Source organism: Dermacentor variabilis, chromosome 8 (genome assembly GCF_050947875.1).
Source record: "Dermacentor variabilis isolate Ectoservices chromosome 8, ASM5094787v1, whole genome shotgun sequence".
Lineage (NCBI taxonomy): Eukaryota > Metazoa > Arthropoda > Arachnida > Ixodida > Ixodidae > Dermacentor > Dermacentor variabilis.
Genome location: NC_134575.1, coordinates 42,738,648 through 42,764,902, shown reverse-complemented (window position 1 = coordinate 42,764,902; position 26,255 = coordinate 42,738,648). Strand labels below are relative to the sequence as shown.

General features: G+C 45.5%; 1 protein-coding gene across 1 annotated transcript; it reads right to left on the bottom strand.

Annotated features, from left to right (window-relative positions):
- Nucleotides 1-1,683: 1,683 nt before the first annotated feature.
- On the bottom strand, nt 1,684-25,986 carry LOC142591375 (uncharacterized). The gene is made up of 8 exons (XM_075703700.1): nt 24,379-25,986; nt 19,746-19,829; nt 18,348-18,431; nt 15,237-15,302; nt 11,029-11,175; nt 7,924-8,013; nt 6,930-7,047; nt 1,684-1,772 (listed from the first exon to the last, which is right to left on the bottom strand). Exons 1-7 carry the CDS (start codon nt 25,984-25,986, stop codon nt 6,946-6,948), a joined length of 2,181 nt encoding a protein of 726 aa, XP_075559815.1. The 3' UTR covers nt 1,684-1,772; nt 6,930-6,945.
- Nucleotides 25,987-26,255: the final 269 nt, after the last annotated feature.

Genomic DNA, 26,255 nt, shown 5'->3' with positions numbered 1-26,255 from the left:
TTTACCAACTCCATAACCAAGACTAACTAGCAACCAGAAACCAGCACCCTATCATTAACCAGAGTCAGGCACCGCATCCGCGTCAAGCATCCGTATCCCTCTGTCGCCCCAAGGCATGTTTACTAAACCCACTCAAGGTCGACGCGGCGTTCACTCAAGTCAATCTGGATCGCATAAAAAGTAGGGTTTCCCCCACAGGGCAAAGCGAGAGGGGGGTGTCTTCTGTAATTGTCCATCTAGTGGACATGCCATCTGCTGCTGAAGTGCTCATTGGCTGGACGGATCTACGCGCCAGGAGACAGGCCAGCCAATCAGCGCTTCAGCATCCAGACGCAATTGACATGCCCACTAGGTTGACACTTACAGAATACCCCCCCCCCCCTTCCATGCACGTTGCACTATGATGTGGATGAAGCACGATTAGATTTTTCTAGCGTGCCCCGCTCAGGAAACTCAAGGAACTATTTGAAGCACTAGACTCCCTTGCTGTGCATGGCGTCGGTGAATCTGATGCACTCCTATTGCTATTACAACAAGCCCAAGTATTATTGAGGGCGAACTTCTCTTTCGGCGCACCACAAACAAACAAACAGCTCCCTTGTCTCTGTGATGTAGTGAAGGAAAAAATTGCAGGAATATAAGCACCTCGTTTTCTTGGAGCCTGCCTGCAATCTGGGAATTAGTTGTGTAGAGACCACGACCAAGGAGAACGCACAACAAGTGAACTTTCAAGTTGCGAGCAGTTATATTGAGTACAGTCTAAAAGCACGGTAGTTCTCTCCGATAGTGCGAGAAATACCGACAATTCAGTTATATATGGGTGAATCTGCTATAGATTTAATTGGGATGCCGTTTTGTAAAGATTTCAGCTGGACGCCAAAACTGCCTATCGGGGATGTACTATATTCCTAAAAGATTACTACTGCAGCTATTTTTTTTAATTTATTCATCTTTGAACAACGAAAAAGTAAGAACGTAAATCCGTGAAATGTTGTTATTGGCCGTTTCCCAGAGGATAATAAGTAATCAACAGGAAATAAAAAAAACAAGTGGTATCCATTGAAATTGAAAAACATAGACATACACGACACAAACAACAAGACCTGCATCTCATACTAGTGGTAACAAATTACTCAAATGGTCAGCACATTTTCAACAAACGCAGGTGTTCGCATTCTTGTAGTAAAGCTATTTACGTTGACACGTATGCGTCATCCTGGCTGCTTAAAGCTTCTGAACAGAACCCGAATGAAATTAAGTGGCTTTGTTTTTGTACACACAAAGTTTAAACGCGAGAAGCTCAGCACGTTATTCCGCACAAAGACAGCAATCGAGGAACGTTGAACACATCAATACAGACAGCAAAGTTTGCTTTCAAACGTCAAAGTTCATCTATCGGTGCGCTACGGAACAATAAGGGCGATACCATGCCATGATATGTTGTCCTTCGCCGCCGACACCTAGAAACTTGGCTGGCCAGAAAATTGTAAAAAAGAAAAACGCACTGAGCGCGGTAAGCACAACTATATATACATGTTTCACAAAACACAATTGCATTATCGCGAGGTTCGCGAAAAGAAATTAAATACTGGCACGGCATATTACGCATTAAATCTGTTTCAAAGCCACGCTTGGCGTTCCGAAAGGGTTTGTTTGTTTTTCAGCTTCTGAGATGACTTGTGAACAAAGTGCGAAGACGTCGACAGCGGTATATTTGACCACGTCGAGGGCAATATCCAAGTTATCCGTGCGGAGTCTTCGTAAATGCAGCCCTTTGCGCGACGGGAGAAAGAGAAAGAAAGAGTGCGAACTCCGTTAGTTACGTGAATCTACTGCGAAATCGAGCATCAAGAATACATAATTGTGCAAGACGCCAGCGCACATTTCAGTCGTTGGTGAGTCAGAACGGCCAGTGTCGTCAACTTTTCGCTAATGGTGCACACTATAACAGCAGCTCTGTTTGGAATGCATTAAAGTCATCCTGCTGTTTATTCCTGTATAAATATGGGCTGCTCAACGTTTTCCGACAACAGTAGCGACAGAGCCCTGAGTCGTAGGCTGAAGTGCAGGTTGGTCCTCAAAGTTCACCTGGTATTCTTGTTAGCCTTTATTATTTTTTTTTTGTTATTTTGTGGGGTAATCGCACGCGTGAAAGCACTGATCAGGAAAAGTGCGTTGTCAAAATGGTTTCCATTTTCTCTTGTTTCTCTAGCCCACTTTAAAAATGTGCATTATTATTTTCAATCGCGTCTTTCCATTTCTTCTGTTCTTTTCTATTTCGCTTCGTTTTATTCATCTAATTTTTTTCTGTTCAGCGGCAGTTTAAGTGAGACCTCACGAAAATCATATGAACAATCAGTTAACCTTTAGGAACGTTCCAATTTCTGTACTCCTCTAAAGAGAAAATACAAATCTAATAATTTGCAGGCTCTCACCAACCGTCTCAAAAAATTGCTTACACGTTTTAGAGAAAGTCTAATGTAGTTTTGTCGCTATGATCTACAGACTTTTCGGAAATTTTTCGCCTGAGTAAAACAAACGAAAGACTTCGTCATAAATTTCGTTCAAAGGAAGCATATGCACTTTAAGTCCCAAGAATAACTTGCAATCATCTAAGAACGTTTCACAAGACGTCTGTGACGATCTTCGGCAGTCAATATTCCTTTTACATATTGGCTCATTAGGGGCCGTAACTTGCATCACTTTTCTCCCTTTCCTGTTCGTTCGAGTGTCTTAAAATTTGTACTAGCATCATTACTATTTTTTACAAGATACCCGTCACATAAATGGAGGCACCAAAGGGTAAACTGTCGGGGGCCTACAGTTACAGGACGTTCGCAATGCGAGACGTACGATTGGCTATGGAGGCTTAAAACAGCGATATAAATAAATACAAGAATACTGGAAGTAAATAAATAAAAGTACGTATAGTTCAAGATTACGTAGAAATTAACGAACCTAGTTTCTTTCATGGTTTAGACACTGCGGCAGACCAGCAAGAGTATTAAGTTGGCAAGCAAATTCAAGAGATGTTCACGAGAATACAGATGCTTCGAGTGGCCAACATCGCTCGAACAACCCATTTCGCTGCCATCGTGTCGACAAGCGCACTTGTGCTCCTCAGAGTCTAAATCTACTGAGCGCCTTGGCGAATTCGAGTGGGCTTGCCAAACGTTGCTTCTGGCGACACGACTTGTTCAACCACTGAGGATCAGAGCAAATATAATGGTTACAGATAATCAAGAGTACACGAAGAATGCGATGCAGCTATAGCCAATCTTATAAGCATATAACCATTCTTGAATACAAATTGCGAAGAAAAATGAAGCAGAGTTGCAGACTCTGTCGGCAATTTAGAACTGCATCTTGGACAGAATAAACAGAACGACGACCGAAATGGTGTTGACGAAGAAGTTCATTTTTTGGCTTTCAGGCCGTAGCCTTGGGTGAAGAGGGCTTCCTAGTGGAAGCTGGAACATCAGTTTGTTCGACAACGCCGTTTTTGTCGGCCATCTCCTTATTTTTATAGTCACCTACTTCATGACCGCAGGACATAACGTAATGATTTAAAACTATGGACTCTTAAGTTTTTCCTTTGACAGATGATTAAAAGCTATTCATTTGCTTCGCTCCCCTGATTTTTTTTCGCATTCTGAAGACCGGTTTATTGCACCTACGAATCGAGGCCCGGCCTCATCGTCCCTCCTTCTTACTTATTCCTGTATACAGCACCCCGCTTTTATTAGACGTGCACAAGAACTAGCGCGATGGCCAAACTCTATAGACAACTCACAAACTGCCTAAAATGATGATGATGATCTTAATGATTCGTTATTCACTTGCGCAAACCCACTGTGGGGGATAGGCAGCGAAACGGGTGGTAATATGATAAAAAATAATGAATCTAAAGCAAATGATCCAAACATTTCGTTTACTCCTTACTGCGCCACCCCCCCCCCTTTTTTATTTGCGTGACCCAGTTCACTTTTATTTATGTCATGCACTGTTTAAAAGATCCTTGGTGACTGAATCCTAACTCGATAGCGTCAACGGGCCCATTACGTAGAATATCCGGTGTCACCGTCCGCCGTCGGCGGTGTCGTCCTTTAGAAAAAGAAGATCATCCCGAATCACAACCACGCAGGCACTCCGCGTGACGCAGGGACATTACTGATATAATCGAATTTCTCGAAGTAAAATACGTCACAAAATTCGTAAAGTCCGACTTACACACAATCTACGGGCATGATAGCGTCTAACTGTAATTTGAGTGTATGAGAAAATAGTTTGCATATAGGAGAAAACAATTTTGTTGCGCGGAAACTCAAACACAGACCCGCTTTTCCTTGCTTACGGAGGTACGGCCTATTGGGGAGTCACTGCTTGTAGCCTGTGCCTTACGGGGTATGAGCCATTGTTCTGCCCTGCACGTCCGCCGGGATCGGCCTACTGTTGTTTTCTGTTGGACCCCGTGTCACGGAATATCCGGCGTCGGTGTCGGCGTCAACAGGACCCTGTAAGGCTATCGCGTTCCACTCTTAAAGGGCCCCTGAAACGGTTCGGACAAATTTTGTAGACGCGTAGGGTACAGCTTAAGTAGAATATTCGCACCACAATTTGAGGGAAGCGTTACGTATTAATGGGGCTACAAGCGATTAGAAGTTACCCTCCTCCCCATCCACGCTTTTCCTCCTCAACTCGTTCGCCGAGCGAGCGGGGCTACGCTCCGCCTTCACTGGTCCTGCGTCACGATGCGACGTCACATCGTCCACTTCCGTTTGTTTTGGAGCCCGCCCCCGCCCGCGCGAGACCTCTCCGCTAGCCGCTTGGCTGTCGACCCCAAGCGAGAGCTATCGAAGCAGCGTGCGTTGCGAGCATTCTGTCGTAGCGCCGAACGTGTCTGGTATTCCGTTAACCACAGGCAAGCTGGTCATTTCGACAAATCACTGGAGGCATAAACTCAAGCTGATGAAGGAACTTTGGCGTAGACGTACGTGAGCGGCCTGATCGGTCTACACGGTCCAGACACTTGTTGGCGCAGCGCTTAACCAGCCAAACAAAGCGCTAATATTGCTCTAACCAAGTGTAAAACATTTTAAACATTTATAAAAACAACGTGTCGATGATTACACTCCTGCGAAAAATACGCACCAGCAGCAAAGAAGAATACGCTTCGTTGCTGCTACTGTGTATGGTTGCGCTCTATGCCACCAGGTGGCTGCACCGTGCAGACCATTCACATTTGCCCTTCTGCTCATCTCGGCTCATCCCGTTACGGCACAGTCAAGCGGCCAGACCCTGTCCCCTTGCGCTTACGTTTGCCCTAATACGGGACTCGCGAAACGCTGTTGCGTTAGTAATCTTCCGGTGTAAAGTGACGGCCACAAACGCGCAAATCCTGGCGCCGATCGGATGGAGGTAGTCCGATGCGCAGCAGCCAGTTCGCTCGTACGCTGCCTTGCAGAGGGACACGATGTCGCAGCTTGACATATTGCCATTCGCTACGTTTGCAGTCCACAAGGCAACAAAGTCGAATCATAGTGCTCGCGAAAAGACTGAGATCAACTGTGACCGCGGAGCTCTCGTCAAAATGGAGTACGTTGTAACACAAGCAGACGACACTTGCTGTGTGCCGGAAGTGCTTAATGTACTGAAAAATTGTTCTTGTGCATTCTCTTTATGTTACTTTCTTTTCATAAAAACAAATTAACTAACATTCCAACTATTACGAAGATCATTTGTTTACCATAAAGTTGGAAAAATTATCGATCACGCGCCCTTGTCAGCCAATCGGATAGCTCGCCCCACTGACGTCGTATGAGTGATTTCGGTCATATGGGTAGGGGCGGCTTAAAATTCCGCCGAGAAGTGCGCTGCGATCGGCAGCGATGTGCATTTTTGAAACCTTATAATAAATTACACGCTTTACGCAGAGCACTTAGATGTGTCAATTAATGATCAGAAGGACCTACTCTAACGACTCAGTACGTTTGTAGAAAATCGTCAAAAGCGTTTCAGGGTCCCTTTAAGAGGAAGCTTTAGCTCGGGCCCAACTCCGACGCAGCCTATTCAAATACATGTAAAACGCAAAAACGTTTTTATGAGATAACCCCTGGACCTATTTTGATGAAATTTGTCGCATTTGAAAGAGAAAGTTAAATTCTAGTGACTGTTGGAAGCGGAATTTCGATTTAGGGCTTGAATTTTCTTAAAACGATTTTCAAATATTTGACCGTTTGAAAAAAATAGAAGCACGGAGTTTACAAATTCATAGCTCTGCATCAAGAAACGATATCGCGGTTCTGTAAACGGCATCCATTAGATCATTCAAAGCGGACAACTTCCATATGTCATTTTACATCTTACGTGAATTTGTTACGTAGGTTACAACGGTTTTGCAAAAGCTTTATTTCCCTATGATTCAATTTATTTTATATTCATGTGTAACATATCAATTTTGTCCGCTTTAGATGTACTATTAGATGCAATTCACAGAATTGTATTATAATTTTTAGTGGTTAAGTTACAGAGTTGTAAACTTGATAGTTTCGTTTTTCGAAAACTTTCCATTTTAAAATTGGCAATCTAACTCAAAAATTCGAAACCAACAGTCACTAGATTTTAAGTTTGTCTTTTAAATGCAACAAACCTCGTCAAATTTGGTGCATTGGTTGCCGAGGAAAAGGAATTCTCCTTTTACATGTATTTAGATAGGAGCACTCGAGCTAAAGCTTCCTCTTAAAGGCGAAGCTTAATCCTCCTCCAAGCTTTTATTTCCTTGTATACGTCTTGATTTTTTTTATTGCACATGTCGCTTTATTTTAGTGTCTAATGAAAAAAAGTTGTGTGTCCACACAAATCGAAACGATCATATAGGATATAGCAGCGAAGTAATTCAGGCAGCGAGTCGGTTTAGGCGAAACTCTTACCACGGGAACGCTGGGCCTAGGGTGAGAGCTTGGCGTAATAAGAGGACAAAGCGAGCGCGACCATCCATGCAGGAATGCCCAGCACGAGGTACAACCAAACCATGAGCCAGAAGGCCGCCTGCGAGCAGCGACACAAAAGGAGCAGAACCGTCCATCGATTGTTGAGAGACTTCAGAAGCAGCTTCATCTTTGCAATCAACTGCGATTTACACAAAAGGAGCGTAACAGTCCATCGATTGCTGAGAGACTTCAGAAGAAGCTTCATCTTTGCAATCAACTGCGATTTACACAAAAGGAGCATAACAGTCCATCGATTGCTGAGAGACTTCAGAAGAAGCTTCATCTTTGCAATCAACTGCGATTTACACAAAAGGAGCGTAACAGTCCATCGATTGTTGAGAGACTTCAGAAGAAGCTTCATCTTTGCAATCAACTGCGATTTACACAAAAGGAGCAGAACAGTCCATCGATTGTTTAGAGACTTCAGAAGAAGCTTCACCTTTGCAATCAGCTGCGATTTCCCTATTCGAATACATGCCAAACGCATAAATTCTTTTAGCAGACAACAACTGGGCAGAATGCAACGAAATTTGTTGTGCTTGATAGAAAAGAAAAGCTAAGTTGTAGAAACTCTATGAAGCAGAGTTTTAGCTCGGAACTTGAAATGTTTTAACGAAAATCGCAAAAAGATAGGCAAGAGTAAAAAAAAAAGAACAGTGACACGGTGTTTGCAAATCCCTCATTGTGAGCCACAAAAGGATATCGGAGTTCCGCAAATGCATCTGTTATAGAATCTCAGGCGAATAAATTGGGCGTATGAATTTGGAGCTTATAAGATACGTGCGTTTTACGTTTACGTGCGTTTTGCAAAAGTCCTATTCTCCAAGTTATTTTTGCACAGCGCATATACGTTTGTAATGTCAAAACTTAGTGAAGGGCCCTCTAAGACAGAGTATAAAGCTTCCAGTGATCTTCAGATAGACGGCCTTCTTACAAACGGTTTCACGGCTCCATCGCAGAGGGTGTTCGCCGTCGTCAGGTAGATCACGTATATCGAGTGGCAATCTCCGATGTTGTCGCGCACCTGCGCAGAGAAGCATGCAGTGAAGGCCTTGCAAGGGAATTCACTGTCATACAATGCTGCAATCATCACTTAAACATGTTCACCACGCGCAAACAAGGTGTCTCATTCATCAAAGAAGCTTTGTTAGAGTCACGTGCTCATGCTGCGCTAAATCAATGTGTATATGATGGCAGAAAATCTTTTTTTTTTCGGAACGACATACGACGCTCGACGCCAGATGCCGACACCGTCGCAGGTCGGTGTCGGCATCTGCGACACTGGGCCCTTAACGCTGTTGCGTTAAAACGGCAGGGCCTGATTTACTTATTTATTTGAGATACTGCCAGTCTCAGTTTCACATAGTTTTACAAAAAGAAACAAACAGGTCATGCTACACGGTACAGTAAAAGAAAAAAAGAAAAGAGAAAAAGCTTCCTTAACTACAGCAGAAATCACCAATGACGATGCGCAGTACAATACTTTTGGTTGGTATAACAACATCGCTCAGTAACAAATATGGTATTACTAGAATTTATATAAGAAATAGCCAATAAGTGACCCATGTAAGATTAGATAAGTTATACGGCTAACAGATAACCGCGCAGAAGTGGCCTGTTTGGGGTTTGAAATGTAGAAATTCCAAGCGCAGAAATAAGTTTTACAGTTAAGATATGTGGGTGTGTTAAGTGGCGTCTTCTGTGTTTGATGTCTCTAGAAGGTTGATGAACGGTGAAAGTCACGGAGAGGAAACTATGTCTGAGTGGAGGAGATTTCATTCTTTGATCGCACGTGGGAAAAGTGAAAACTTGAACGTGTCATTGCGAACACTGTGCTGGTGTTGTGTAAATGGGTGCTTCCTCGACATAGGCTCCAACGTTTCCGGTAGCATAAGTGCCAGTCGTGTCACTGCCACTGTGTTCCGTGAGAATGGGCACCCGTCACGCAAAAAACTGAAGCCTAAAGAGAGCTCACACACCAAAGGAATTGGTTCGTAAGTGAGAAACATGAAACGTGATTCCGTAAGTATTTGTTCGGTTGATCCCAGTGTGCCATAAATCAGCTTGCGGAGGACAACAAAAGTTTCCAGATTATTGACACTGATAGCATTAATGAAACAAATAAAGATGTCCGCATTACCTATGGCGCGACGCCACTGCGCAGACAATGTTTGCTACGTTTTACGTTTGACGAAAATGTGAAATCGTACATACTTAACCATTGTCGTTTGCTACTGTTCCGATCGAATGCGCACACACACACACACACACACACACACACACACACACACACACACACACACACACACACACACACACACACACACACACACACACACACACACACACACACACACACACACACACACACACACACTAATCCACTATAAACCATACATTCGATTTACATCTTCATTATCGTCATCACATTTGTGTCCACTGCATCAGTGCGACGGCGATCCCTCTCCAGCGATACCGATTACCACTGTCTTGCCATATAGCCGATTCCAAGTTGTGCCTGCAAATTTCCTCATTTTATTCCGCGACCTCATTTTCTGCCTTCCTGCACTGTACTTTCCTTCTCCTGACGCTCATTTTTCCTACTCTAAAATACCACCCGATTACCCACCTTACAGAATAAATGGACTGCCGAGCTCCGTCTTCTTTGCCTCTTGTCAACTGGAATATCGGCTACCTCGCTTTGCTCGCTTGTCCACTTCGCTGCCTTTGCGTGTATTAACGTTAAGCGTAATTTTTTTTCCATCAGTAGTAGCGCAGTTTCTTTACGTCTGAAGCTTCTCTGTTAACCTCGAAGTTTCTGCCTTATATGTTGGCACGAGTGAAGTGCAATTATTGCATATTTCTCTTTTCAAGGATAGCGGTAAGCTGCCAGCGACGACGAAGCAATGTTGTATGCGCTCCACCCCGTATTTATTTTTCTGGAAATTGTTATCTCATGATCAGGGTGGATCAGGATCAGGGCTCAGGATCAGGGCTACACGCGCAACTAAGTTTCTAGTCCTACCATATCGCGCTTTACATTTTCACATCAAGAAACGTGCGTTTCATTGCTAACACGGGATGGATATAAGTACTGATAGAAGTACTACAAACGTTAGTAGCACGTTGATTCACACTTCCAAGTTTAACCAAAGCGCACACCTTTGACGGCACAGCGAAATACACAGTGCGTGCTTTGTATTTACTTAGCTGTCCCGTGTAAGGTGTGGGATTTTTGGTAAACCTGCAAGTAATGTGATTGGTTAGGGTCTACAATTTAACTACAGTCACAACAAGGACGAAACCATCTTTATTATTATGACAGTGCAACAGAAGACAAAAGAGATGAATATGGAACCGAGCTAGCTGTCACAAGTTATACAAAGGAAATCTCGTTTATTGAGCACTATTCAGAAGAGCAAAAGCTAAAGGCCGATCACTTGGCCGTCACGACTGGGTCACGTCGAGACTCGTTACTTGCACACAAAAGTCGGCAATTTCTCTGCCCGCTTTCGGAATTGACATTGCGGACTACATTCTTCGCGAATGTTTCGGGCATATTCTTGGCTGAGTTCGCTATAACGAGGTTTCACTGCGATCCGTATTGTCACGAGACCGTAGCGAAACTGTAACTGGCGAAACTAAATCTTTATTAGACGAACTTGTCACCTCAACAGCAAGTTACACTTAACGCACAACGATAGCGGCGAACCCAGTTGGCGATCGTCGGGAATCTGACCAGCGCGGGTCAAGCGCATCGGCTTTTATACAACAGTCCTCCAATGTTCCAGAGTAATCGCTGGGGCTACAAAGTTCTACACCATTCGCGCCGCAAATACATGCAATCCGATTGCACAAGGTTCGGTTACAGACAGCGGATAGAACCATCGATAACATTCCAGAAACTTCCGATACATGCAGGCGCGTCCTGCGCTGTGAGATAACATTTGTTAGGCGATGAAACCTGGTCGCCCGATAAAACAAGCACACGTATCAAAATACCTTCGGCGTTCAAATTCCTCACAACGACACCACTTACCTGCGTCTTAGCTTGCGTGAAGAATTTTTCGACGTCTCCTTCGAAGCCTTTAGTCATGCCCTTCACGGTGTCGACGAAGGTATCGATGGAGGTTTGCATAGCCGCTTTGTTCGTATCCCACGTATTGAGGTTTTCCTCCAGGTAGGTCTGCGGCGACAGAAAAATAGATGTCCTCGTGTAACCGTTCCCGAGGCGCTGTTAAAGGGTCATTAACATCTTTCGGTCTTTTGTTTTACATCTGCAGACGTAGGATTCGGTCCTTTTGCACACAAAGAGGACAGGAAAGAGAACGATTATTTGACTCTTAATAGTAAATTACTCTATTTTAAATAACATAATTGTTTTAAAGAAAAAGTTTCAGGTGTCCTTAGCTTCGCCTAAGAGATGCGAAGGCCAAAGCCTCGTAAAGCCTATTGTAATTAGCCTTATCCACCTTAATCATTAATTCATTTTAATCAACACTTATCCACCTTAATCTAATCACTGATCAATCGTTAATTAACTCTGCTAATCATTCAGACCTTATACATGGCTGGATATGCTTTTGTTCGCTTCTGGCCTTGCTTGGTTCGCGTAATATTTTCTGTACCTCACAACGCGACCTAAAAACATTGAAATATAAGGCTTTCGCCTTAGAATAATTGTTGCATAGTTGTCCCGTTGTCAATTGTAGTACACATAGCTGCAGTACATGGAGCTTATAGGAAGCTAAAAAACCTGGTACTATGCGACACATACACGAATGAATTCTATCGGAAACGTATACACAGGATCTGTCCTGAAAGTAATGTCAGTAAGGCGATTAAAAAAGATTTATTGAATTTATTGATACAAGTGCTCAAAAATATTCAAAATACTTTCCTTTTGAGTCGATACATCGGCTTCAGCGAGAGTTCCAGCTCTCGAACGCGTTGTGATAGTTCTCCTCCGGAATGGCCTTTAATGCTGCGGAGCAAGCTGCTTTGATTCGGTCACTGTCCTAAGATGCTTGCCTTTCAGCGGTGTTTTAAAGCGTGGAAGCAGAAGAACGTCGGAGGGAGCCAAGTCCGGGCTGTACGGGGGCCGGGGGATCGTTGGCACCCCAGCTTTAACCAGGTAGTCTGTGACGATGAAGGCGCTGTGAGCCGGCGCATTATCGTGGTGCAACTTCCAGTTGCCTGAGATGTGCGGCCGGATGCATTGAACCCTGCCTTTCAGTCGTTTGAGGACTTCCACATAAAATTTGGAGTTCCGAGTGGTTCCAGGTTCTACAAACTCGTGAACCAGTTTGCGGATGTAAAAAAAAAACGATGAGCATAATTTTGATCTTTGATTTGCTCATCCTGGCTTTCTTCTGGCGAAGGCACGAGGGCGTGTGCCACTCCGATGATTTCCGTTTGGTCTTCGAGTCATATTCAGACACCCAAATCTCCTCACCTGTAATGATGTTATCCAAAAATTTTCGATCACGTTTGCACATGTCAAGGTTTTTTTGGCACGTTTCACCGCGACGTGACTTTTGGTCGTCTATGAACACATTTGGAAAGATTTTTGCGCACACCTTCCGCATGCCGATATCGTTTGTAACTGTTTCATGGACTTGAGTTTTCGGAATGTTCAACATGTCGGCGATTAAACGAACACTTAATCGTCGGTCTGAGTTCAACAGTGGCCTCACTCGCGCCAATTTGTCAGCCGTGGTGGTCGTGGATGGCCGTCCGGCTCGGTCCTCGTCGTCGATGTCATACCGGCCTTCCAAAAAAGGCCTTGTGCCAACGAAACACTTGCCGATCTGACAGGGCATGTTCTTTGTAAGCAGTCTTGAGCATAGTAAGCTTTTTCAGCGGTCTTGCCATGTTTCATGCGAAACTTGATCGCAAACGTTTGTTCTGACGAGCGCTGCATATTCACTTGCACAAAAATAAAAAAACAGCGCTCATGGACTGGCCCGTCCTACACTCTCCGATGCTCGAAGCACACTGAGCGACGGAGCGCTGCTTAGCTGGGTTCCCCCACTACCAGTTTCCACCGGTTAGACCATGCTCCGACGTACAGACGCGTCACAAATTCACTGACATTACAGTCAGGACACACCGTGCAGACAAGACAAGACAAGACAAGACCAGACAGACAGACAGACAGACAGACAGACAGACAGACAGACAGACAGACAGACAGACAGACAGACAGACAGACAGAGAGATAGACAGACAGACAGACAGACAGACAGACAGACAGACAGACAGAGAGACAGACAGATAGATAGATAGATAGATAGATAGATAGATAGATAGATAGATAGATAGATAGATAGATAGATAGATAGATAGATAGATAGATAGATAGATAGATAGATAGATAGATAGATAGATAGATAGATAGATAGATATGCTGTGTGTTCATGTAGCAGTAGTAGTAATGTAAGTAGTGCCACAGCTTTGATGTTTAATTCATTACAAAATAAGAATTTATTTATTACAGAAACCTGCCTTCGCTCCAAGAGCAAAAATGCAGACGCACTTAAAGAAGCAAAAACAAACATTGAATTTCGACGTTTTAGCCGGGGTACGGCCGATACATTCTTGTTCCAAGTGGTCTGACTGATCCGGCAAGCACTTTAACCTTTTCCAGAAATCAAGCCTAATTTTCTCAGGCTGCCTACACTCATGTTGGCCTTGAAGGCGGTGTCACGCATGGTGTCACGCCATGCATAGGCAAACGTAAACCGATCTCACTCGATGAACCTGGACACTCGCTTTCAAGAAGGCTAGCATCATCAACGGCAGCAGTGTCGAGTGAATTCCCTTTCGCGCTGCCTCTCGCTTCAACGCGAACCAGACGCGCAAGAAGAGAACCCACGCGATGCCATCAGCTATCTCGGGTCGGTTAGCCTCCGAAACCACCACAGATTACTTGATTATTCTGCAGATTGCCGCAGAGATACTACTTGCGCGGCTTGCAGCCGATGCCGGCCTACTCCGGCATCGGCTGCAAGCCTGCAATCCTGTAGGGAATCTGGGGTGGGTACAAAGGTGAGGCAATCCGAGATAGCTGATGGCTCCGTGTGCGCTGTGGTCTCGAGCGCCTCGTTCGTGTTGAAGCGAGAGAAGCACAACGAAGGGGACTGCCGCTCCATCCCGTCAGCGCTCTGGAAGCGAGGGCCCGTGATCAACGAGTGAGATGGGTTTATATTTGCCTGTGTGCGCGGGACACCGTACACGTTAATTCAGTTAGTGAATATTTACAGCAGCTCCTACGGCTGATAAATCTATGCGCGTTACTTCGTATAGCTGTTTAACAGTTTGCTACCATAATAAACGCTTTCGCCTTTCGGGCAACACTGCGACTTCTTAGGTTAAGTAACCCCTGTAAGATCCATTTTAAGAAAGTTCCTTAAGTAATAACAAAATTTTTCTTTCTTTCTTGACGTTTGCCTTTTAGAGTGAACTGCCTTACAAGTTTTTCATTTTCTGAGGTTCTGCAAAAGGTTGACACTTCTAACGCAACGTGGAGACATTTTATACACAGAAGAGGAAGGCTTCCCGTGTTGGGCAAAACGAGTTTCAGTCGTCGTCATCCACTCAACGGCGAGGGGTTGTTTGTGGAACAGGACATGTTTTTTACAAAAACTGACAAAAAACATAAGCGCGGAAATTTATCACGAAGCATCAAGGTTACCTTCGCAAAATATGCACCGCAGTGCTACAATTTGCACATAGTAGGCTGAACGAAGCTCAAAAAAAAAATTTTTTTTTTCCGCAGCCGCTGAGAAATATACTGCTAATTTCTGAACAGTACATTGGTAGAACTCCCGGAAACAAAGAACTGACTTCATTCAAGCCACAACCTTAATGCATCATAATTATGCGGTTCCGATGCTTTTAATGGGCACAGTTTACATAGTTACGATATCTTTCTAGTTCTAGGACATAGACTTTCTATACAGCTGCTCCAATGCTTTTTCGGCGTGAAACGTCCGTCAGACGTCCGTCTGAAGCGATGCAACTAAAACATATTATACACTATTGCGGACGTATTTGCAACCATCCTACCCAAGCACCTAACATCGGGATCGTTATATAGAGGAAAGAAGTTATTACTGGACCATTAGTGCAGTGTTGTTGTTGTTTTTTTAAGTTATTTAACTCGTAGCACGGCGGTCACAAATACGAGAACCATGTCATTGACTGACTCCACTCGAAGCACAGCCCTTTGTGCAGTGAACTCACGTTTAGGCTCTTTCCGTCCACCACGGAGGCTGCGGTGAGGGCGTTCGCGGCGTTTCCGATGGTGGTCTGAAATGCAGATCGAACAGCGCTTTCGTCCTATCTGCAGATTCTGTTATCTGTCCGCACTCAAAGATATAGGCAATAATTTATGGCATATTCAAATTAGAATTGCGACGCAGATGATTTGCAGTGCTACTGGAATTCTCATGCTTAAAGGTACAGACATGGCGAACTTCCTAATCTAACGTAAAAAAAGCTTTTATGTTCAGCCACCTTGCTGCTTTTTTTTTTATTCTTCTGCTAACCAGGTAGTATCTTCATGTGTTAAGCTATACTTTATGCTGTGCAACCGCTATACTTATTTGCCTTATTTTAGTTAGTCGTTAGAGGAGGTACCTATGGAGTCGTCGACTAGGGGACCGCCTTCTGTATATTCTTGTTACTGATGTATATTTTCAGAGAATGTGAATTAATGCATCCAAAGCCTGCGAAATGTAGCGCATGCGGGAGTAAGTGGTGAGCTAGAAATCCTAACGAGTTACACAACGGGTGAACCGCCAGTGAATGGGCACGTTTTTCAATGTAGACAACGGCAAAAGAAAATACTCCTTTACAATGCACGGTGTGGTTGCTATGAGTAAATAAAAGCGAAAGAAAATGTCATTACAGTGGGGACAGCGTAATTACTACTTGTGAATGATATCTTATAATTCGGGACAGTAGACGTCGACCAAGCAGAGTAATTTCCTTCGGTAGCTACTACTACTTACATCACATAAGAATTGAGATATATATTTTGCTTTGGATACATACAGTGGTAGTTGTGAAGAAAAACAAAAGGAAAATATATATCAATTAGCGGAGTCCTCTGCAAAAGCAGTCATAAAGTCAACGCATTGCAAACGTGTATACACGAACGACAACGTTTAGAACTACGTAAATTAGCAACACAAAAATAATTTTAAAATAGCGTTATTATTGGGACATTGTGTATAGAAGTATCTGAACCGAAGTATAGATATTATATGCATCCCTTTGCAAGGTAGCAGCAATTTGTAAAGCGCAGTTTTGCAAGAACATCGCTTGTACGATGCAGTGAATCCATGCAAATCTGCTAATTCATCACAACCGACCGCTTTCGACGAGCTAGCAGATACCGCCTGTATGTAGTATACGTTTCTTTTCTCTCTTTCTTTAGTAAAGAGTTATGAATGCGAAGAATTAATGTTTCAGTCTTTTAGCTCACCAATTTCTGGCAATTATGAAACAACATTCCAGGTTGAAAATGCAGATCCATCTTTAAATACACGACAGGCTTTAGGTTTATCTCTGAAATGCAGTATGTTTATTTCAAGCACCATCATGGGTCTTCTAATAAGAGTATGTCCTCGTCGAACATGTTTGAACGGAATTCGGGGAGGTCATGGACAAAGAACACTTTCTGCTGTAGTCAGCGCCGGGCTAGAAACCCAGTAGCAAGTGCTCCTCGGGAGTAAAAATTTGTACTTGCACCAGCGAATCACCTCGCACATAGTTCCCTCCCGTTTTTCTTATTCTTCGTAGCCATGTTGACGCCTACGCTTTCCTCGGGACGATTTTTTGCCTCAACACACTTCATACGCAGGCCGTATACGCAGTATACGGGTTGAGTGAGAGGCCTGTGAAGCAGTCAAACGGTCCGATCAGCGTTTCCCGGTATACATATGCCACGACCTCGGTGCGCACCAGCGCATTAGGAGGAAAGGGGGGTTGACCAGAAGGCACTTTGAGCCATCTTGTGTCTCGGTATAGTGGTCTGGCAATACGGCACTTCAAAATACTTGTGTAGTAGAAACAGTCGAGGACACGAGCACAGCACACAAGCACAGAATGCCAGCACGCCATACGAGCGCAGCATGCCAGCACAGCATGCAAGCACAGCACAACAGCACACGAGCCCAGCACGCGAGCACAGCATACGAGCACAAAATACGAGCGCAGCACACAAGCGCAACATATGAGCAGAACACACGAGCACAGCACGCGAGCTCAGCAAACGAGTACAGCTCGCGAGCACAGCAAGCGAGCAGAGCACACGAGCACAGCACACTAGCATAACATACGAGCACAGCACACTATCATAACATACGAGCACGGCATACAGCATGCAAGCAAAGCACACGAGCACATCATGCGAGCAGAGCGCAAGAGCACAACATTCAAGCAGAGCACACGAGCACAGCACAGGAGCACAACATGCCAGCACAGCTCGTGAGCACAGCATCCGAGCACCACACATAAACACGCAGAGAAGTCGCTAACCTCCGACAACGATCGGGATTTAGCGCAGTGTCAGTTTGCTCTTGCGCTGTTCTGGTGTGTCTGTCGTATTCGCGCGACACTAGTACGCAGAGGTGCTTTTGTGTGTGAGGCTGTAAGGCTAGTCGGATCATTGGTCCCCACGGAAAACATGGAGATTTCACGTGTTCGTGCTTTCGGCGGTTGACTACTGCAGACTCCTGTTGCTGCCGAACAACTAGCGGTCGGGCTGCTCGCAGCGGTTGCGTTTGCAACTATATACTTCTTGAAGCGTGTACCGAAAAATAACACGCGCGTAGTGCGTAGTCTTGCAGAGGCCTCTCCCTTGAATTGCTTACGTGTAACTGGATATGCGGTATGTATGAAAAATGAAGCATGGTTTGAGAGACAAAAAGGTTCCTTTATGGTGAAGGCATTTTCAGCACCTGCGAACATCAAAAACTGCGATATAATCACTAAATGTGGTAATCTCTCTTTACTACATTGCATCCTTAATAGCATATTTCGTTATATTATAAGGCTTTAAGGTATCGATGAACTACGCTGTTTCGCTAAACGTCCAAACTAAATTGGATGAACTGCTCTATGACTGTTATGCAAATTGCAATTACCAAGGACCCACTGAACGTATGTGAGAGGTTTTTTTCCTGATGTTTTACGAACTATTGATTTATCAGCGTTCGCGTTTACTAGAATGCGTTACTCGAAGTGAACTCCGCTGTCGTACTGTTGAGTATGTTGGTGAGGCTAAACTATGGCAGTCGCGCTGATATTTTCACATTAGGAGTATTGGAAAGAAACTCAAGCACGTACCATATCCTCCTTGAATCCTTTCTCGTCATCAGCAGTTACTTTTTCTAGTGCGTCTGCAGCCTCGTTCACCTTGTTCTTCACAGCCTGCAAGAAAGGTAAGACAAATGTCATTTATTCGCTACCAATAATCAATCTATACTTATAGGCAAGGTGTCAGGTCGAAAATGGAAAATTCTCTTATAAACTGACGTTTCAGCCATGGGCCCAACTTTCGTCTGAGTAAACAGCAAAAGAAGAAAGAATTCAGCGGAGATTTAGTAGTAAATGCGAGAGAAATGCGTTGCCATTACGTCGTACCTCATTGACGTGCCGGATTAACGGTTTCAACCAGGTTCACCACATTACAAATTGTGCTTCAGGAGCTCAGGCTACGCCCGTCGTGCTCCTTCAGAGGAGCGAAGTGCAACTGTAGGTCTGTAGGTCCGGTGCACAGGTAGGTGAAGAAGCGAAGCAGCACACGAAAATTGCATCTTTTGATGTTTTAACCTCTCGGCCGTGGCGCGGCCTTCGTCGGTATAACAGGAGCGAAGTTTTATTTTGACTGACGAAGAAGGCCGACACGTTAAAACATTAAAAGGTGCCATTTTCGTAAGTGTGCTCCTTCGTTTCTTCAAATAAATATATATATATATATATATATATATATATATATATATATATATATATATATATATATATATATATATATATATATATATATATATATATATATACTACACTACACATACTACATATATATATATACTACACTACACATACACATCTTTTTCTACCTTGACACTCCGAATGCAAAAAACATTAAGAAATCTGTGCGCGGTGCCCAGGGATGGCCTTACGGCACAGAAACTCAATAGCGCCACGGGGCATGCGTGTTAGAGCAACGCTGGCTGTGCACATACGTAAAAAGGTTTGAGTTTGCTTGAGAACGATATTGTAATCCTATTATTCCTGCCCTTTGGTGTACCTTTGTTAACTAATTTCTGAGGTTTCACCCGCCAAAAACACGACCCGATTATGAGGCACGCCGCAGTGGGGAACTTCGGACTCATTTCGACCCCCCGGGCATCTTTAACGTGCCCCGGATGCACGGGACCTCGGGCGGTTTTGCATCTGGCCCCCATCGAAAGGCGGTCGTCGCGGCCGGCATCCGATTCGGCAACCCCGTGCTCAGCAGCGCAACAGCACAGCCGCTATGCCACCGCGGCGGGCTGTACCTTTATGGATAGTTTTGAAAAAGCGTCTGTTCCGTTCAATCTCGCCCGGCAGCTCGAGTAACGCAAGGTAATCGCTGATGATGATGACGTGTGATAATGAACGACGATGAAGCCGACGCTAAATCTTCGAGGACAGCGGGGAAAGCGCGAAAACGGAGCGCGCTTCGTAGAAACTTCGACGTACCTGAATGGGTAATTGATTCGCGATGTTCCGCAGCTCCGATTTGGCACTGCTGATCTTGCTGAAGGCGCTCATAGCATCAGTGGACTGCGCGAAAAAGATGGCCAAACGGGAAAGAAAAAAAACAGCAATCTATTACTAATGTACGAAAAATATCTTCTAATGGTGCGAAATGACAACCTGTGACGTCGACCGGAAGCACTTTGCATATATTGTCCCCTCTTTCCATGAAGGACCATCTAGGACATGCTTCGGGTACAAGTGTTTTGAACACCGTCGGCCATGCGGAATAGACAGCTGGATAAATCGAGCAATACGGTGCGAGGAAGGCTGTAAGAGACGGCGAAGCAATCTGGGAAGCTTCAGGAACGTTATAGTAGCGATAGCATAGCAACAGTGGTAGTAGTTGTTATTCTAAGTAGTGGGCGGGACGAAGTGATGACAGCAGCAGTAGTAATAGTGAGTGTGGTACTGATCGTAGTAGTAGTAGTAGTAGTAGTAGTAGTAGTGGTAGTAGTAGTGGTAGTATCAATAGTAATAGTTAGTATTAGTTGTAGTACTAGTAATAGTGATAGTATCAGTAGTAGTACTTACTACTTGTTAATAGTAGTAGTAGTAGTAGTAGTAGTAGTAGAAGTAGTAGTAGTAGTAGTAGTAGTAGTAGTAGTAGTAGTAGTGGTAGTAGTAGTAGTAGTAGTACAAAGGATCTGCTAAGGGTACGATCGGGAATTATTTCCCTGCTGAAGTAGCGAAAAAGAAGGCAAAATATTACTGCCGAAGCTCCCTATTGGGAGTTTCTGCAGTGTGTGTAATCGTGCTCTTTCTTTCGTCTGTGTCTTTCACGTGCAATGCTACACGTTCATAAGAGAAAGCCAACAAGCCCAAGTGGAAATCACTAGTGGGACTTGTCAGATAGTGCGTATGCATTTTCTCCAGTTGCTAACTTTGCACACATACGTCTCTGACGTATCGGAACACGTCTGGTACGATAATAGCGACGATTTCTCGGTTTATTTGAATGTTAAGTTTAGTGAATGTTAAGAATGCATCCGTACTAAGGACAAGTTACACAAACCGCGCCTAACTTTGTCGTAGATGATGCTATGAGCTCCAATTATTGTAATAACGCGTTGCAATTACCTTATTGGTGAACCTAATTATTCGGAATCAATGTTAGTGCGCGAAATTAATGTAATCGTAGTTAATCTGAATTAAGATCAACTAATGTAGTGCTAATTAAACTTCAATACTCTTATTAAACTTGATTAGACACACAATGTAATCGTAATTACTCTTATTCATGCTTTGCTCATCCTAATTACCGTTATTTAATCATCATTAACCTTAACCCTTTTCTTTTTAATCAAAATAAATCAGGCTTCATTAACCTTAAGTACTCTTAGTTATTCTTGATTAAGCTTACTTCATTTATTGTTAATTATTACTTAATATACAACTTAGTCAATGTATTTTACATTCCTCTAACTATTCTTAATTACTCTAAATTGATCGTCGTTACACCTAAATCCAACGTAGTTAATCTACATTAGGCTTCCTTATCCTTCATTTGTCTTAATAGCATTATTTAGGCTTGATTTCATTATAAATAATATTAGTACCTTATTAACATTAATTGCTCTTACTACCTGTTGAGTATTCACTGTAAAGAGACACTCATAAATCTTAGTAGTCATACGTAGTCATAAGGCATTGTCATATGTACCCACATATGACCCCGTGTGTAACCAATGGAGCGTATCGTGTCATGCGCTACAGACAGACGGACAAAGTGCAGAGGGACGTAGCCCTAGAAAGTTGACGAATTAAAAATACTAGCATGGACGATGACATGACAAGAACTCGCTTCTGACGAGTGTGGACAACGACGGCGCACGGCGTCGAGCCGAGACACCAACGCGTTCGAAATGGGCTTCCGGTTCCCGCAGCCGTCTGCAACAGCCCTATTGTTCATGGGTCTTATCGCTACGGTGAGGTTGCACTGCACCGTGCTCTTCTTCGCCTTGTGCTAATACTGTTCCCGCTCGAGAGGTCACATTGGTCCCGTGCAAGTCTCGGCGCAGGCGGGGCTGACCAGTGTGCGTTTACATGCGCGCCCCAAACGGGCCGGGATGAGTCAACGTACTCCATGCAGTCGGGCGGACGCAGCCTGACTCGACGCTCGTTCAGCGCGACCGGCTAGCTCTTATGCGAGCTCGACAGGCATGCACCAGCCCGACAAACCGACTCGACCGGCTTCTGTCGCGTTCATGCAGACGCACTGGATGTCATAGAAGCTTTAGCGAACGCTATGAAGAGTTATTTAAAGTCGTTCAGCAGAGGACCAGCGCTGTGGAAATTAATAGTACTCTCTAGGTTGTCAGAACTTCAGCGGAATAGGCTGCGGGGGCATACTCTGCGGTGCTGCGACCAGCAAAGCTTGCCGTTCGGGGGACCTAATGAACCACGCTTCCTTGCGATGCAGTCAGTATGAAAGTTCAGAATTATTGTGCACCCTGTTCGAATCTCACTTGTTTTTGTGCAGTTGTATGCACAGTGTCTGCATTTCATGGAGATAGCACTCCAGGCAAGCTTACGCCGTCGGCGTGACCGTGATGTTCCGTATAAAGTACAGTACCATCGCGACCGCGCGCCGTGTGCTCGAGGTCTCAGCGATAGCTTGTGAGGATGACCCCAGAAGTGGGGTGGTTTGATGCGCCGGTGTCTTTTCGCGCTCGCAAGGGAGGAAGGCGGGAAGTCTGAGCACCTTCATCTCGTGCGCGCAAGGGAAAGGGGGGAGCGTAAATGTACACGCGCTGGGAGGCGCGGGCGAGAAAGTAAAGGGTGAGCGCACATCTCTTCAACACCAGCTGCCGCGGCTGAGCGCGGCCACACCCGTCCTATCTCGGAGACGACCTGCGCTGGGTTCGAAGGCTAGCCGACCGGATATAGCTGATGGCTTCGTGTGCGCTGTGTTCTCGCTAGCCTAGTTCGAGCTAAAGCGACAGGTAGCACGAAGGGCAATTCGCTTGCCGCTGCTGCCGCTCTTCATCACGCCGGCGTCCTGACAGTGAGTGTCCTCGGTCATCGAGTGAGATATGTTCATGCCTGCCTGTGCATGTGACAACGCTCTTGTTAATTTAGTTCGTAAGCGAATGTTTAGAGCAGTTTATGCGGCTGATAAAATGACTGACATTACTTCGTGCGGCTGTCTAATCATTTGCTATCGCAATCAATGCTGATTCGCCTGTCGGGCGAAACTGTGACTTTCTCTCAGTCCTAGTTTACTTTCTGTGGCGCCATATTCCACCACAATTTAACTCCTAAAAACCGGCCCATCTCTCAGTATGCCAAATCTTTACAGTGTTTTTTCTAAAGCATGTTACGTTCCAGAATAGGGACGTTCTTAACGTAGTTGCCGCAGCTCTTCGTTTCTAGTCGATTTATTATCGTATAAGATAAATTTATGAAGGGAAGCTCTCATCAAGTGCATTAACACCCGCAAGAACTGTTCCGACGGCAACCTATATAATTGGAGATTTCGAAGAACACAACGGCATCGTCGAAGAAAGAAAAAAAGAAAGCCTAAACACATCATGCGGAAAGGACTGCTCCGGAACATCATTTAGTTTAGTTAAAAGAGCGACAATTAAAAACGAAAGTACCATAGTTCCTAAACTAAATTAATTAAATTTCGTTATTTTGCGCACAAGAAACCACTATGCCAGTATTACGTGCGCCGTAGTGAGGGTCTTCAGGTTGCTTTTAACCGAGAGGGTACACCTAATCTGAGTGTACGAGCGTTCTTTTTTTCTCTTTTGCGTTTCACTCATATGAGAATGTGGCCGCCACGGTCTGGATTGAATCTGCGACATAGATCTCAGCAGTGCAATGTCATGACCGCTGGAATACAGGTACAGGTACTGCTCACGGTATACCTAGTAGAGCATAAGTGTTTTACGACATTACCTATAGAGGGAAATTTGAGACACCCTGTTTATACGACTTTCGCAGCGGACGCTAAGTCACCTTGAAGATGTTGGTATACGAGTGAGCGCGCTCACCCGCGACGTGGCTTGGCCTAAAACCGCATCGTCGCTGCATAAACAAGGCTGTCTTACAGTTAAGTCTTAGCGAATAGTCACTGTTCACCTGCAATACGCGATGCGTTCTTATTTACTCGCGTGCAGCATAACCCACCCAGAAATGCAGGCTGTAAATGTAGTACACGGAAACGCTGACCTTGTCACCTTTACTGCAAGTTAAGCGGCCGGCCGTTAGTATTTTCATTCCTTGTAACACTACAACGAATCACGATTTCTCCCGCTTTCAAAGGGAGTACTGTTACCTAATAACACGGAATGCGGCACAATAAACGCGCTTCTAGTAGAGACACAGCCATTGTGACATACAACGTGCTGTTTATCAGACACGCCTTTATGGTGTCCTGGCTCTCCGAGAGGAATGCTTATTTGAATACCTCACATTCCCATGCAGGGACATGGATACGCACCATTGAGCCAGTTTTCTTTTCCTCTAGGTAAGTGACAGACGATGTTGACCTAGCAGCTCTACGAGACAACAAAGTCACTGCAAGTGACAACGTATATCGAGCACAGTTCATGGGTCGTCTACTCACCGCTTTTGTCAGCCCCTCGAAGTTCATCGTCGGGCCACCTGACAGGGGCCTGAGTCCGCTCTTCACTTCGTCGCTTATGTCGAGTTTCTGTCTGAGCTGGGTGTCCATTTTCGAGTTCACGCCGCCGGAGAACTTAGATTTCAACTCTTCGAGCTTAGCATTGGACATCTTGGAATCTATGAGCCCCATTATGGTGTTGTCGCTGCCCAAGGCCTTCTTGGCTATCACCACCGCAGCGTCCTCTCCCAGTAGTTTGTACAGGGACATGTGTCCCGACGAGCACTCGCCGAAACGCTTCGTTATATCTAGCATCACTTGCGGACCGAGCTCAGCGGAGAGGAGAGAACGACGGGCAACGACACCACGTGTAGTGTCACTGTTCTCAGTTCTCTCGTCTGGTTGTCTTTGCAGAAGCCAAGAGAACTGCCGGGTCGCCCAGCGCCAGGAGCTAGGCGCGGCGCTGTAATTGCTGTTAGCGACCTGTTGATCAACGACGGCATCGCTTCCTCCCGATAGCACCTCGTCCTTGTCCTGAACCTGGAGTCTTCGACTGCTCTGGACGACCTCAACGCTCTCTTCGTGGGCGTTAACCTCTTCTCCGCTCTGCTCGTCTTGTCGTTGCAGTCTTCGTCCGTAGTTCGCGCTTTCGGTCTTCTCCCTTGGCAAGACTGCAGTAGGCGCGGTAAAGCCAGCGACCGCCTGATTTTCGTTTCGGCCCAGGGCCGTGCCACTGGCGCTGTTCGAGCAATGGACGACAACGTGACGCTGCGCGACGGCTCCACCTACGAACTCCTGCCTCCCCTCCTGACTTTGAAGCAGCTCTCGATGGCGGCGCACGCTCTCATGGTACACAGGTGACACTTTCTCACGTCCCGTTGCATTCTCGTCTTGCCACTGACTTTCTCCGTGACGCCTACTCCCGCCATCAGCTCCCGTGATACGCAATAGTAGCGACGCGATCCTGGTTCTGGTCGATCGCTTCCTTCGTGGGTCTTCGTCCCAACCGTCGTTCCTGCCGTCCTTGCTCGCGTCGGCGACGGCGTCCGGTTGCACAACGTCGCCCGCTTCTGATGCTGTCGTCCCTCGGCGCTGGAGTCCTCGATAGCCTTGGACGCTCCGAACGTGGTCGTTCGGCGTGGCGTTTCCCTTTCTCCTCTTCTGGGCTCGCCGCTGGCGTCTTCGACGGCGTGTAACGCTCTCAGCGTCGCCACTACGCAAGACTGGAGACGTGGACGTCCTCCCGCTGGTCCCGACGCCACCACCGTTCCCTCTCCGGGCAATGGTGACGGCGTCCTCTTGCCACTTGCTGCCTGTTGGCCCAAATGCACTCTGCGACGGGGACGTCGGCGCAGCAGTGCGGTAGTGGTGGACTGCGAGTCGCTGGACGTCTGCCGCATTCTGTTGGTGGTGGCTGGCGTCTTCGTCGAAGCTCTCGTGTTCCGGACCTTCGCTCTCACGCGTGTGCGGGCAAGGGCTCGGAGAAACTGCGCGAAATGGCTCGATCTCTCCCCCATCGCTGGAGCTGCTTAGGTTTCCATCTGCATCGATGCTTTCCGGAAACAGTGGCGCCAAGTCACTATGGTTGAAAGGCCAGTAGTACTGCGCCATTCCGCCCGGGACAGCTTTGATGGGGGAAAAAAGCAGGCACGGTATGTCAGCCTTAAAATCCCAAAGCTATGCAAATTTTTACGCCCGTGCACGAGTCAGTATGTATATGCACAGGTATGCGTGTATGTATACAATCCCAAAGCTATGCAAATTTTTACGCCCGTGCACGAGTCAGTATGTATATGCACAGGTATACGTGTATGTATACAGGTGCAGCGAACCTCTGGTAGAAAGACCCACACGTGACGCAGCGCTTCTAAGTCCGGTTA